General features: G+C 43.9%; 1 protein-coding gene and 2 long non-coding RNA genes across 3 annotated transcripts; 2 read left to right on the plus strand and 1 right to left on the minus strand.

Moving 5' to 3' along the window:
* The first annotated feature begins 833 nt into the window (after positions 1–833).
* LOC134130235 (uncharacterized) lies at positions 834–3,289 on the plus strand. Its single transcript, XR_009956610.1, has 4 exons — positions 834–1,636; positions 1,753–1,788; positions 1,947–2,216; positions 3,001–3,289. It is a non-coding gene; the product is annotated as an uncharacterized LOC134130235 (long non-coding RNA).
* Positions 3,290–3,410: 121 nt separating this feature from the next.
* On the plus strand, positions 3,411–13,137 carry LOC134130168 (high affinity immunoglobulin gamma Fc receptor I-like; the record flags this gene model as incomplete). The annotated part of the gene is made up of 8 exons (XM_062562715.1): positions 3,411–3,663; positions 3,981–4,244; positions 11,327–11,446; positions 11,553–11,568; positions 11,670–11,758; positions 11,898–11,948; positions 12,216–12,275; positions 12,416–13,137. Coding segments are annotated over 8 exons (861 nt in total), but the record flags the coding sequence as incomplete, so codon positions are not given.
* Positions 13,138–13,268: 131 nt separating this feature from the next.
* LOC134130246 (uncharacterized) lies at positions 13,269–14,224 on the minus strand. Its single transcript, XR_009956611.1, has 2 exons — positions 14,183–14,224; positions 13,269–14,065 (listed from the first exon to the last, which is right to left on the minus strand). It is a non-coding gene; the product is annotated as an uncharacterized LOC134130246 (long non-coding RNA).
* Between the last annotated feature and the right edge of the window lie 117 nt (positions 14,225–14,341).

Below are 14,341 nucleotides of genomic sequence, written 5' to 3' on the forward strand. Positions count from 1 at the left end.
CCTATTGATCGGGAAGCGATCAGACGCGACCAGACGCGATCCCTGGAACGGGTTCAGAGAACCCATGCATTTTCATTGTAACCGGGTATCGAGAGAACTGCCTTTAGTCCAGGGCTCGGCCTGCTCAGGTTCTGTTCCAGGTCGCCGTGTCTGTCACATCGGCTGGTGAAGGTAGGCAGGGAGGACTCAGACGCAGAGTTTTCAGAAATAAAAGTGCTCTTTAACAACCGAGGGTTGAGGACTGAGAGTCACCAACTACATGCAATATTGAACAATGACACGACAAGGGATACCAGGCATGGGATACACATGGGAGGTGCAGGTGATTGGACACAAGGTCGAAACAATCAGACAATCACAGGACAAGGCAGGAAGTGAAGTTTCCCAGGGACACAAGAGACAGGGGTGGGTATCTATAAGCTTTTGCTTCCCTCTACTCCTTTTCTTGAACAAAAGGTGACTTTTCTAATTTTGTGGTCTATGTCTATGTTGATTTTTAAATTTTGTATTTTTTAAATGTCTACATGTTCAAGAAATAAAATGCTTCAAATCAAATCAAAATCAAATCAAGACATGAAACTACAAAATAAAACAAGACATGACCCAGTGACAGAACCCCCCCCCCCCAGACGGTCCTAAGTGTAGGGCGAAACCAAGGATGAAGCAGACAAGGGCGGGAGGGTGGGGACCCGACGATGATGGTCCGGCCCTGGGGACTCCGGTGGGCGGGCTGGTGGCGAACGGGGAGCCTCCAGAGGTCTGCCGCGTCAGAGTCTGGGGGTCCGGCTGCATGGCGTGGGGTGCCAGCCCAACCGTGACAATGTCCAGGTGACCCGGGAGACACATTATCAAAAAGCTGTGTTCAACTTTTAAAAAGCCTTTTTTCAATTCCTGGCAGCGAGCTCCAAGATCTACAACCATCTGCTCAGGGCTTCATCACGTGCACTGCACTCATGCACGGGTCCACTGCATTAGATCTAAATGGTTAGTTAATGCAGTTTATGCAACTTCATTAAATGTCTACTTGTTAGAATTGAAACATGTTTTCATACATCAGAGTATCACACCTCTGTAGAAGCGGATGAGCCCTGGTGTAAATGTGGTCATGTGACTCCACACAACCAACAGCAACACGTCTTTAATGTGTAACGGAAAACAGAAAATGTTATTCTGATAAGCCTTGTGGTTCTTCTCCTCAGACTCTGGCTGCACAATGTATCAAAAAGGTTTATTTAATTTCACCCTTTTGTTTGATTTTTTTATTTTCAAAAATCACAAGAATGCGGTTTATGTGTTTATCGTTTTGTCGTTTCTCTCAACATGCTGATGGAGATGAGGAACTAAAGAGTTGGTGGAAATTCTCATCTCCATTTTCTCCATTTCGTCTTATGCAAATGTGGTGAAGTTGTGAAAGAGTCTTAAATATTTCCTCTTTTGAAGTGTTTAAAGGTTTTAATGCCGATTGAAAATAGATATTCATCTGTGGTCTCTGCATTTCCACATTTCTCCGGATGTTTCACATCTTTCAATCTGTCTCTTGACTCGAAGCAGAAGTGTTTCTCACAAGCAGAGAGTCAGAGTGTCAGAGTGGACGTGAGGATGGGACACACTTTGTTTGCTGTGTTGGGGCTTTTCTGTGAGTACTTTCTCTCTTTAAATCATAGTTTTTATAGATACAACTTTTTAAAGGCCAGAAGTTAATAGTTTCTGTCAGTTTGATGATGCATGATGATGTTTCTCACTTTATTTTAGTGCTGAATATTCTCCTCTACTGTGGACACGCTCAAGGTTTTTATACAACTTTCTTTTTCTGATAAATTCACTCAAGACGATTCAACACCTTCTGTCTCTATTTTACATTTAATATTTCTTTTCTCTTTAGTTAATTATGATGAACACAAAAAAGAACACAAGATTCATTCTTTGCATGTTGTGTTTGTTTCCAGATGCTTTGCTGCATATTGAGCCAAACTGGTCCCCTTTATTTACTGGAGAGGAAGTTACCTTCATATGTGACTCAAGGGAAGGAAACAACACTGACTGGAATTACTCATTCAGTAGGAATGATCATTTCTTTACCACCAACAGATCAGTAAATAGATATAAATCATTATCTCTAACTAGAGGAGATAGTGGTGAATATCAGTGTGTTGCTCATCACAAGATCCGTCCTGATGTTACAAGAGAAAGTAATAAAGTCTCTCTAACTGTATCAAGTAAGTGATCAAAGTTTTACCATCACGACGAGTTCATTAAAGCACTTTTGTATTAATGAGACATGTTGATTTAATAAAATCTGTTTGATGAAGTGCTAATGTGATATAATGTAGTGCCAATTAATAAATGTATCAGATTATATTGATCATTTAAAATAAAACAAAAAAAGATGGACATAGTTAAGACAAACATCCCATATTTGTCAGGATTTGGGTTCATGTCTTGTTTTATTTTGTAGTTTCATACCTCTTGTGTCCCTGGGTTAACTTCACTTCCTGCCTTGTCCTGTCATCCCCTGTGATTGTCTGCAGTGTTTATGATTGTTTCCACCTGTGTCCAATCACATGCACCTCCCCTGTGTATTCATGCTGTGTGTCTCTTGTCATGTCATTGTATTCTTGGTAGTGTGTAGTTTCTGTAGCTTGTAGTCGGTAGTCTGTGCACGTCTGCATAAATATAGGTTCCTGGTCACCACCTGTGTTTTGTCCCCTTTGGCCTGGTTGATTTTTGAAGTTTATAATATTAAAGTATTTTTTCGTCTCGGAAACTCTGCATTTGAGTCCTCCTTCAGCAGAGTGTGGCGCCTCTATCAGGTGAAATGTAGCTCTTCCAAAACAGATTTAAGGACAAAGAATCTAAAATAGAATATTTACTATGTTTAAAGACATTGTCCCCAAACACCTGTTTAACACAGTTGAAGACAGATAAAAAGATGGAGGACATCAGCATTGAAAGTAATCCACCAAGGACAAGTCTTCATTCTGTGAAACCTCTTTCCAACAGATGTTCCTGAGCCTGTCCTCACAGTGTCTCCATCATGGCCGAGTCCTGGAGACTCAGTGACTCTGACCTGCAGTGTTGGACCGTCTGCTGGATGGAGGTTCTTCTGGTATAAAGCTGTTCCAGAACTTTCACTCTACTACTACACCTATGAGCTTCTACCTGGTAGCACCACGGGGACTGAACAGGGTTCCTACATTCTTCATGGACAGACACACACAGAAGGATATGTGTGCAGAGCTGGAAGAGGAGATCCTGTGTTTTACACTCAGTATAGTTATGTGAAGTTTGTCTGGTCTGGAGGTGAGTTTGTTCTGACTTTTATATTCTTGCACAAGGGAATAAATGTCCTTTTTGTGTTGACATTGTCTGTCCTGTGTGTGTCTCCTAATGATGTGTCTTCAGGTGTGAATCCAGCAGCGTCTCTCACAGTGAGTCCTCACAGACTGCAGCACTTCAGCACAGAGTCACTGTCACTGAGCTGTGAGGGAAACTCTACTGAGTGGAGAGTGAAGAAGGCTGATGAATATGGCATTGTGTCTTCCTGTTATTACTGGGGAGAAATGACCGTATCCACATGCAACATCAACACTGGAGCCAGTAGTGGAGTGTACTGGTGTGAGTCTGAAACACAGTTCAGCAATGCAGCCAACATCACTATACACAGTGAGTTTCTAAATTCATTTAAAGGGTTTTATATCCAAAGTATTTAATCTTTTTGTTATGTTATCTGGCTCAGTTTGTACCTTTTAGACCATTCTGTAGCTCACTGCCACTAAGTGGACATTTGTCTCCCACATATTGAGCATTAATTAAAGATGTAACTGTGAGCATGTACGTCACCAAAGGGCCGTCTCTTTCATCCATGAAATGCAGCTATTCACTCAGCTGCTGTATGCATGTGAATAACAAATACACTATAAATGTCTTCTGGTCATTGGACATCAGCTTGTTTGACTTCCTGTCCTCTGGTCTCTTTACAGGAGGTGATGTCATCCTGGTGAGTCCTGTCCGTCCTGTGACTGAGGGACATTCGGTCACTCTTGGCTGCAAGTTGAGGACAGAAAACCTTCTTTATGATGTGGATTTCTATAAAAATGACAAACTCCTCCCAAATGCTGTCAGAGGGGAGTTGCTTATCTCTGCAGTTACTAAGTCAGATGAAGGCTTTTATAAATGTAGAGGAAGGAAATCACCTCGAGGTTTGGAGACTTTGACCTCAGCAGAGAGCTGGTTGTCAGTGAAATGTGAGTACGAGTTTAGTAACATGTGTTACAGTCTGATTTAGAAAAGGTATAACTGAATTAGAAGTTATCTTATAATAGACAATTAAATAGAATAGACAATAGGTTTGTGTGAGACAATATAGTTTTAAAAATGTTTGTTTAGTAAAAACACAATAATAAAATGTAACATGACCAGCAGTGAAACGTGAATGATGTGTGCATCTTGACTAATAGGCCTTCAGACATCCAGGCGACTTGAAATCGGACTAAGTATCTTTTCTTCAAATCAAGCTAGTTTGCTAAATTTGTTGTCGATTCTGCTATTTTAAGTTAAACTTGATTGCCAGTTTGCTCTAACTCTTGCCATTTTTAGTGCCAGTTCTCGCTGTACATTCTGCTAATTAAGATTATGTTGACTGCTAGTGTGCCCTCCCATCTTTGGTAGATTTGACCTGATCTAACTCTATTTTGCTTCCTCTCTGAAGCAGAGCAGACTTGAATCATTGAAATTTCTGTTTGTCAAAACAGAACATGATGCATGTTCACTGATTAGGGTGTTGATAGGACTTGTTTTGCATTTTGAGGAGTTTCTGCTGAAAGCAATTAACCATTTGTTTCCTAACAACGGGTGAGTGGTCAGCGCAGCCGTAGCCGACATCCACCAACGAGGGAGTATTTAACTAGAGGTTGGGTGAAACGTTGGCAAAGTCTCGCCGCACGAAGACAAGGGAGTCTTTTGTGTGAGTCAAGACGAGCAGGACAAAGACAAGGGAGTCCTTCATGGGAGTCAAGACAAACAGGGCAAAGACAAGAAAGTCTTTCGTGGGAGTCTTCGGGGCGGCTGAGTGCGGCACATCCTTATCAGATGCCCAAACCACCTCAACTGGCTCCTTTCAATGCAAAGGAGCAGCGGCTCTACTCCGAGCTCCTCACGCATGCCTGAGCTTTTCACCTCTCAGCTTTGCTTTCCGGCTCAGCTCTCTTTTCGTCATCGGTGTGGTAAAGCGAGTTCCGCCTCCATTGTTTTCCGATTCTCCGGCCACACTCCATCTTCCCCTCACTCGTGAACAAGACCTTGAGGTACTTGAACTCCTTCACTTGGGGTACGGATACATTCCCTACCCAGAGTAGGTAATCCATCGGTTTCCTGCTGAGAACCATGGCCTCAGATTTGGAGGTGCTAATCCTCATCCCAACCGCTTCACACTCGGTTGCAAAACGCTCCAGTGAGAGTTGGAGGCCACAGACGGAGGATTCCATCAGGACCACATCATCATCACACAGCGATGAAATCCACAGCCCCCCAATCTTTAGACCACAAAGCACAAACAAGATTGGTGATAATGCCTGCGCCTTATCACCAATCTTTTGAACCCTCTCCTGTCGGACCATTGTCTGATAACCTTTGAATTTCTACTGCCAGAATCTCCTCCTCCAACCACTACAGTCGATGTTTATCGGATACCGCTGTAGCCTCATTTAAAGAATCCATTCCCTCTGCTCTAAGTTCAGTGTCCTGTCTAAAGATATCAGAAGACTCTTGTGAAAACTTCAGTCCGTCACAAATTGACCATCTTGTCGATACTACCACAGGCTCTTTGAGAATGGCACTGGACGGTATTGCTCCCCTCAAAAGAAGAATGGCAACAAGAAGGAAGTTCGCTCCTTGGTATAACTCTCAAACCCGGAACTTAAAGCAAACTGTGTGGAAACTTGAGCGGTTATGGCGTTCCACCAAATCAGAAGGATCTAGGCTAACTTGGCAAGACAGCGTTAAAACATATAAGAAGGCTCTCCGTAAGAGCATCTTACTACTCATCATTAATCGAGAAAAATAAAAACAAGGTTTCTCTTCAGACTGACAGAGTCACAGCGCTGTCGAGCCGTGTATTCGTGTGGACCTCAGTAGACTTTATGAACTTCTTCAATAATAAGATTCTGACTATCAAAGAGAAAATTGATGGTCTACTACCCCCAACCGACCCGTCCTCCGATGTAGGAACCTTGGACGCAGCCGTGGGCCCTGATACCTACTTGAATGGTTTCTCTTCCATCAACCTTGATCAACTGACTTCTACAATTTTGAAATCCAACTCTTCCACTTGTCTCCTGGATCCGATTCCTAAGCTTAAGCTTCTTAAGGAAGTTTTTCCATTAATTACCACATCCCTACTGGATATTATGAATCTTTGTTGACAGGACATGTACCACAGTCCTTCAAGGTAGCTGTAATTAAACCTCATCTTAAGAAACCTACTCTAGCTCCAGAGGTGTTGGCTAACTACAGACCCATCTCTAATCTTCCCTTCCTCGCTAAGATCCTTGAGAAATCCGTCACAAACCAATTATGTGACTTTCTACAAAACAATGCTTTGTTCGAGGATTTCCAGTCAGGATTTCGAGTGCATCATAGCACAGAAACGGCACTGGTGAAAATTACAAATGATCTTCTACTTGCATCGGCCAAAGGACTTGTCTCTTCTCTTGTCTTGCTGGACCTCAGTGCTGCATTTGACACCATCGATCACCGTATCCTGCTGCAGAGACTGGAACACTTGATTGGCATCAAAGGAACTGCACTCAGCTGGTTTAAATCTTATTTATCGGATCGATCCCAGTTTTTTTTTGTGAACGGTGAATCATCGAGGACCACTAATGTTAGTCACGGAGTCCCACAAGGTTCTGTGCTTGGACCGATTCTATTTACCGTGTACATGCTTCCTTTGGGCGACGTTATCAGAAAACACCGCTTAAACTTCCATTGTTATGCAGACGATACTCAACTGTATCTATCGATCAAGCCAGAAGACACCAACCAGCTTGTTAGACTTCAAGATTGTCTTGGAGACATCAAAACTTGGATGACCTGCAACTTCCTGATGTTAAACTCGGAAAAAATGTTATCAAGTTATCATGATAGGCCCAGAGCGCCTTCGAAGTCAGCTGTCACGTGATACAGTCTCTATGGATGGAATTGCTCTGCTATCCAACTGCACCGTCAGAAATCTTGGAGTTCTCTTCGACCAGCATATGTCCTTCAACTCTCATATAAAGACTTCAAGAACCGCCTTTTTTTATCTACGTAATATATCGAAAATCAGGAACTTCCTGTCTCAAAGTGATGCAGAAAAACTAGTTCATGCATTTGTTACTTCTAGACTGGATTACTGTCATTCTTTGTTATCGGGCTGTTCTTGTAAATCGCTTAAACCTCTCCAGTTGATTCAGAATGCTGCAGCACGTGTATTAACAAGAACTAAGAAATGGGATCATATAACTCCTGTATTAACTTCTCTGCACTGGCTTCCTGTTAAATCAAGAATAGAATTTAAGGTACTTCTCCTCACCTACAAGGCACTTGCTGGTGAGGCACAGTCTTATCTTATGGCGCGTTTCCACCGAGCTGTACGGTACGGGTCGGGTCGGTACGGGTCTGGTCTGTTAACCATGATTTGGCGAGCGTTTCCACCGCAAACAGTACCCTTACTTGATAGGCGTGGTGTATTCCAGAAAGTAATGGTAACGTCACTTTGATAGGCGTGGTATTGGACGGAAAGTAGATTGACGTCATTCAATCGCGCGACAACTGAAAGCTAACCGCAAACAACAATGAAGACCTACAGCCGATCCTGTTCTTGCTTCTCGATATGTGGCTGTTAAAGTAATGCTGCGCGGCGACATTGTTGCGACGGTGTTGTAGTTTAAAAACGGCGCTTCGTGTGTTGTCTTTCCCCTTACGGCACGCGCAAATGACGACACTCTTTCAACCTATTAACGTTCTGCAGTGAGTCTAGCTCCACCCTTTAGTACCAAACAACTGTGCCAGGTACCCCAACGGAAGGGTACCCAAAAAGTGGTACGGTACGGTGCGGATTTTTGGTACTTTTCTCAGTGGAGACACAAATAAAAGGGTACCGACCCGACCCGTACCGTACCGTACCGCTCGGTGGAAACGTACCATTAAAGAGCTTGTTACACCGTATTGCCCTACAAGGCATCTGTGCTCCGTAGATGCTGGGCTACTTGTGGTTCCTAGAGTTTTAAAAAGTAGGATGGGGGCCAGAGCCTTCAGTTATCATGCTCCTCTTTTGTGGAACCAGCTTCCACTTTCAGTCCGGGGGGCAGACTCGGTCAGTTGATTTAAGATAAAGCTTAAAACGTTCCTCTTTGATATTGCTTATAGTTAGGGCTGGCTCAAGTTCGCCTGGACCAGCCCTTAGTTAAGCTGCTCTAGGCTTAGACTGCTGGGGGACTCTCTTAGGACACACCGAGCCCCTCTCTCACACTCTCACTCTCCTTCCACAATCATCCATGCTTTATTAATGTACATCACTAATTCAGCTTCTTTCCGGGAGTTCTTTGTGCTTTCTCGCAGGTCTCTGTGGATCATAGCTTCGTGCGGACCCCGGTTCTGACTCCTGGCATGGCTCTGCTGACACCTGCTGCTGCCATCATCATTACTTTAAATATGATTCATATTACTGTCATCATAAACCAACATCTTTCTGCTCTCCCTCCCCACAGAACCCTCTGTGGATGGTGGTTCGACCTGATGGTGGTTGTCCCTGCAGTGGTCCTGCCGTACACTTGTTCTGCTACTTGCAATTACTTGTATCATCTCTGTTAGAGGAATTGCATGTATTGTACATCTTTTACATTGTTGATTCTGTACACATGACATCCATTGCAGTCTGTCCATCCCGGGAGAGGGATCCCTCCTCTGACGTTCTCCCTAAGGTTTCTTCCCTTTTTTCCCCCATTGAAGGTTTTTTTTCATATTTTGGGGAGTTTTTCCTGTGCCGATGTGAAGGTTTTGGGACAGAGGATGTTGCATGTGTACAGACAGTAAAGCCCTCGGAGGCAAATTTGTAATTTGCAATTTTGGGCTATACAAAATAAAATGAATTGAATTGAACTGTAACTCCACTTCAAGTCGAGCTGGTCAAATCCCCTCCGGCTCCGTGGCTGTCGGAATTGGTGCGTGCCGTGAAAGCCACTATGCGAGCACCAGAAAGGAAATGGCGTGAATATAAACAACCTGATGACCTGCTAGCATCTCTTCTCTTTTTTTCTGCCTCTCTCTCTGCTGCCAAAAGCGCTTTCTACCATCTAGAATTGAGTCCTCATTTTCTAACCCCAAAAAACTATTTTTAAACTTCTCCGACATCTTCGAGCCCCCCCCAGTCCTCCTCCCACTTCCACCCTTCCGGGAGGCTTTGTCAACTATTTTACCGAAAAAATAGCTGACATCCGCTCCTTGTTCTCAAACCCATCTCCTACCTGTGTCCCACCGACTTCATCTCTATCGCATCTTGCTTCCCTCTTTCACCCCCTTGTCTCCTAACCAAGTTCTTACCTTAGTAACCTCTGCCCGTCCGACCACCTGCCCTCTTGACCACATTCCATCCCACATCCTACAATCTATCGCTTCTGACCTTCTTCCTTTCCTCACCTGTCTCATTAACAATGTTGTTATCTGGCTGCTTTCCCAATACTCTGAAGGAGGCAAGAGTTAACCCACTCCTGTAGAAACCCACCCTCAACCCAACAACTACAGATCGGTCTTGGTTCTTCCCTTTTTGTCCAAAACTCTTCAAAGTGCTATCTTTAACCAACTCTCCTCCTACCTCCACCGTAACATCTTTCTTCACCCCCCACCAGTCAGGATTCAAGGTGGGCCATTCCACAGAGACTGCTCTCATTGCTGTCTCAGAGCAACTCCACACTGCTTTCTCCTCTGTCCTCATCCTTCTTGACCTTTCTGCTGCATTTGATACAGTAAACCACCAGATCCTTACCTCCTCCCTTCAGGAACTTGGTGTCTCAGGCTCTGCTCTCTCCCTTCTCTTGCCCTACCTTGATGGCTGCACCTACGGGGTAACTTGGAGAGGATCTGTGCTGGAACCATGTCCTCTTACTATTGGAGTTCCCAAAGACTCTGTTCTGGGTCCTCTCCTCTTCTCTATCACCAACTCTATTGTTTCTGTCATTCGCTCGCATGGTATCTCCTCCCACAGCACCCAACTAATTCTCTCCTTCCCTCACTTGGACACTCAGGTGGCGGCACGGATCTCTGCCTGTCAAACTGACATCTCTCAGTGGATGTCTGCTCACCATCTGAAAATCAACCCCGACAAGACTGAACTACTTCTCTTTCCGGCAAAAGATTCTCCGACCCAGGACTTGACTTAACTTTGGCAACTCCGTGTTAACGCCGACTTTGACTGCTAAGAACCTTGGTCTGACACTGGACAGTCGACTCTCCCTGACTTTGAACATTACAGAGACAACATGATCCTGTAGGTACACGCTCTAAAACATCAGGAGAATACGATCCCTTTTCACTCAGAAGGCGGAGCAGGTACTGATTCAGGCTCTTGTCATCTTACGCCTAAACTATTGTAACTCTCTCCTGGCAGGTCTCCCTGCTACCGTCATTCGACCACTGCAGCTCATCCAGAATGCAGCAGCTCGACTGGTCTTTTAACCTTCCTAAATTCTTCCACACCGTTCCACTCCTCTGCTCTCCTCCACATTGGTGCTCACGTACCATGCTGTGAATGCCAGTCTACATCTCAACCTGCACACTCTGCTCTGCGTCTGCCAAGCTGCTTGTTCCTCCCTCTCTGAGAGAAAAACACTCTTGGATGTCCTGGCACCTAAAATGGTGGAACAAGCTCTCTGATAATTTCAGGACCGCAGAGAGCCTTCACATCTTCCGCCGCAAACTAAAGACACACCGCTACAGACTATAACTTGACTAAAAACGCTAACAGATTGTAAAAATTAAATTGTTCTTATAATGGCTCTTATCTATAACTTGTGAATCGGCTTATTTGATGAAATTGCACTTGTTTCTTGTTCTTCTGAGTTTGTATCCCTAAGGTTGAAATGCACTCACTAAGTCGCTGACATGTAATTTAATGCATGTGATCAAGAGTTCATGTTTGTGTATGTGTAATAGCACCTGTGTTTTTACTAACTTTTACTTTGTTTTTCTGGTTCTGTGGCACTCTGAAATCTGTTGATGAAGAGTGTGTTTTGAATAAAATGTATTCTATTACTTGTCTATCTATTCATGGTTGATGTGTACTTGTGTGTAGATCGTGAAGAAGCAGAACCAAGCTCCTTGTTGCCCGTGCTGTTGGTTGTTGGTCTGGTTTCTGGAGTTTCACTGATTATTCTCCTGCTTCTGTTTCTGTGTTGCTACAGAAAGTCAAAAGGTGAGATCTTTTCCTTCTGATATCAGACTGATTTCACTGAAATAAGTCAAAATCACATATTATTACACACACTAATTAATGATTAATGTGAAACCTTTTTCTTCAGCTTCAAGCCTCAGCAGGTTGGTACAAGCCTCTCTTCTCTCACTCTGAACATGGCAGCAGGACTTTACATGTTCCTCATTAAATCCTCTGTATTTACTTCATGTTTTCGACCCACAAGGTCTCAGAGGACCAATCAGAACCCAGCCACAGACCACATGATCAACCAGGGTCAAACTCAAGACGGACATTACGCTTCTCTTCTTCCTGGTCAGCTTTAATCCTGATTCATTTAGTAATGTGTTCTTTAATGTCCATTTCTGGTTTTCTGTTTGAGAAAATTATATAATTCATACAAAGTGGTTCAAATGATTGACGTGACCTCGTCTTTATCCTCACTGCTCTGCAGGTGGTTCTTGTGTCTATGAAACACTCAGAGGCTCTGAAGAACCTGAACATGGTACAGTACATCCTGTGTGTTCATCACACAGCTGTTAAATACTAGAATCACATGATCAAGTGACTGGTTGACCATCCTTTGAATTAAAGACAAAGTGTATTGATGATGTCACAGATTCTGTGTTTGAGCTTAAAGACATTGATGGCTAATGTGAATACTTCTATAAGGGAACAACCTGCAGTAGTTGAGATGCTTTTGGAGGCTAGCAGAGCTTTAATAAAGGAGAATAAAGTGTCTCTTCATGCTTTCATCTGATCCTTCTAACAGGGATGAATGATGCACCAGAGGAGAGCGTTTACCAAAATGTGAGGATGGAAACAGCTGCAGGTATTTCAAGTACAACATACCATGTAGTACAATCTGAGTGTACTTGTGTATTACTACCAGCAGTCAGCAAAGGTGAAACACAACACTTACACCTGTTACTCTTAAATAACCTTTAACCTCTTTTCCTTCTCTTTTATCAGATGCATAAAAACATCTGCATGAACAGAACCAGGGGAACGGATGACGACATGAAAAACCACATCTTTGTCTTTTTGAGTAATTGTGTGAAATTCTTCTTTCCTGATATGAGACAGTATATTGTGGTTAATGAGCAGATTATTTAAAGGAAATACATCATATGTCTTTAAAAGTTTACTTTTAATTATTCCATCTACTTATTCAAATGTTGGTGTTCCTTTTATCTCCTCAGACACTTTGTTTTAAAAGTTTATTTTAATGGAGGCTGGTTTGAAAAGCAGAAAAAGCAGATTGGCGTCTGACGTTGATGATATTTTTCTATATGTGTAACGCACCACAAGAGACAGGAGTAAACCCAAGCGCAGAGCGCAGATTTATTGAACAAAGGCAAACAGGGGTTAGGCGTAGTCGTGTCCAGGAAACAGGCAGATGGTCGATATTGAGGAGAGCGTAGATAGGCAGAGGCACCGTCAGGGATCAGGCAGGCGGGAACGAGGTCTGGGACGAACGAGGGGTCTTCAACGGGAGGCAGGAATAGGAGATCAGGAAAACGCTCAGAATGTGATGAAACATGCACAAGACTTCGCAAAGAGCTCTGAGGAGTCAGGAGCTATATACACAGTCCCTCTTAATGAGTGACAAGCCACAGGTGCGTCTTCTTTTATTTCTGATAAAAAAGCTTTTAGCATTCATTACACATTTTATCTGCTATTGGACAACATATTTCTCCAACATTTAAAATTAACTTTTAAGAGTTTTAACAGGTGATGTTTGTATTTTATCTTCACCTGTTTGTGTTTAACACATTTTGTAATGTTTAATCTTTTCATGCATGAATAAACTTGCAGCTCTAAGCAGTGTTTCCTACAGTCATTTATTTAATTAAATAAATATTAGAGATTACAGGTAACATCTGTCCACATGCTCCTCCTGCATCACATTAGTAAGATTCATCTAGAAACAAATTAAAATGTCTCTTTGAAATAGTTAAAGTAGTCATTACAGTTAAGTGTCTTAAATCTGAATTCTTTAACTTTCCACATATTGTCTTTGATCAAATTTTTCACAAATAATACATTTGACCTCTGCTTTGCTGTTTTTGTGCATTTTTATTTCCTTTTTTTGCGTGACGGCCTCTGCGTGACCGCGCCATGAAGCACGTCTGAAATCTAACCAATGGCGAGCTGGTACGTCATAAGCGGACGACGCCAGGACCAGGATGCTATAAAGGCGCTCCCGTCTCGCCCGATAAGTCGCCCTCCCCGCGGCTCCGGTCCAGGTCGTGCTGAGGCAGAGCGGCGGATGTCTTCGTGGAGATCGCAGGTGATCCTTCCTCCTTGATGCCCCTCTTTCCCCGGCAACCCTCTTCGGAGGCGCCATTGGGGCTGTCGCGGATAAACTCCACGCGGAGAGGCGGCAGGCGGAGGCGCTCGACTCCTTCCTTCCCCGACGACGCCACGTCCGCGGGGCTGCTCGAGGGCGGCCCCGGCCGTCGACAAGCTCGCACCACCTGGCGCAGCAGGAGAGCGTCGCGCTGCGTGCACCCCCTCGTCGAGGCTGGGCCGTAGCACGGCACGCTCAGGCGGGGCCCTCTCGCTGCCGGGCTGAGGACGGCCACCGCGAAGAAGGCTTCGTCCAAAAGGCCCTGACGCCTTAGGGCCGATGACACAGATTTACTTCCATACAGAATGGGTTTTTAGTTAATAATAAAATCATCTACAAAGATGGTATATATATATATATACACACACATACGCACACACACACACCATATATTTACTTGACTAGCCCAGAACACAGGATCACGCCCCTCTCCTGATCTCCCCCAATCACAGGCTGCCCCCTGCCCCGCAGCCACAGTGACTCCCCATGATTGGCCAGAAGCGAAGGAGATGACGTGACTCACACACTCCTGAAAAGGGTCACTA

The sequence above is a fragment of the Pungitius pungitius genome, chromosome 1 (assembly GCF_949316345.1).
Source record: "Pungitius pungitius chromosome 1, fPunPun2.1, whole genome shotgun sequence".
Taxonomy (NCBI): Eukaryota; Metazoa; Chordata; class Actinopteri; order Perciformes; family Gasterosteidae; genus Pungitius; species Pungitius pungitius.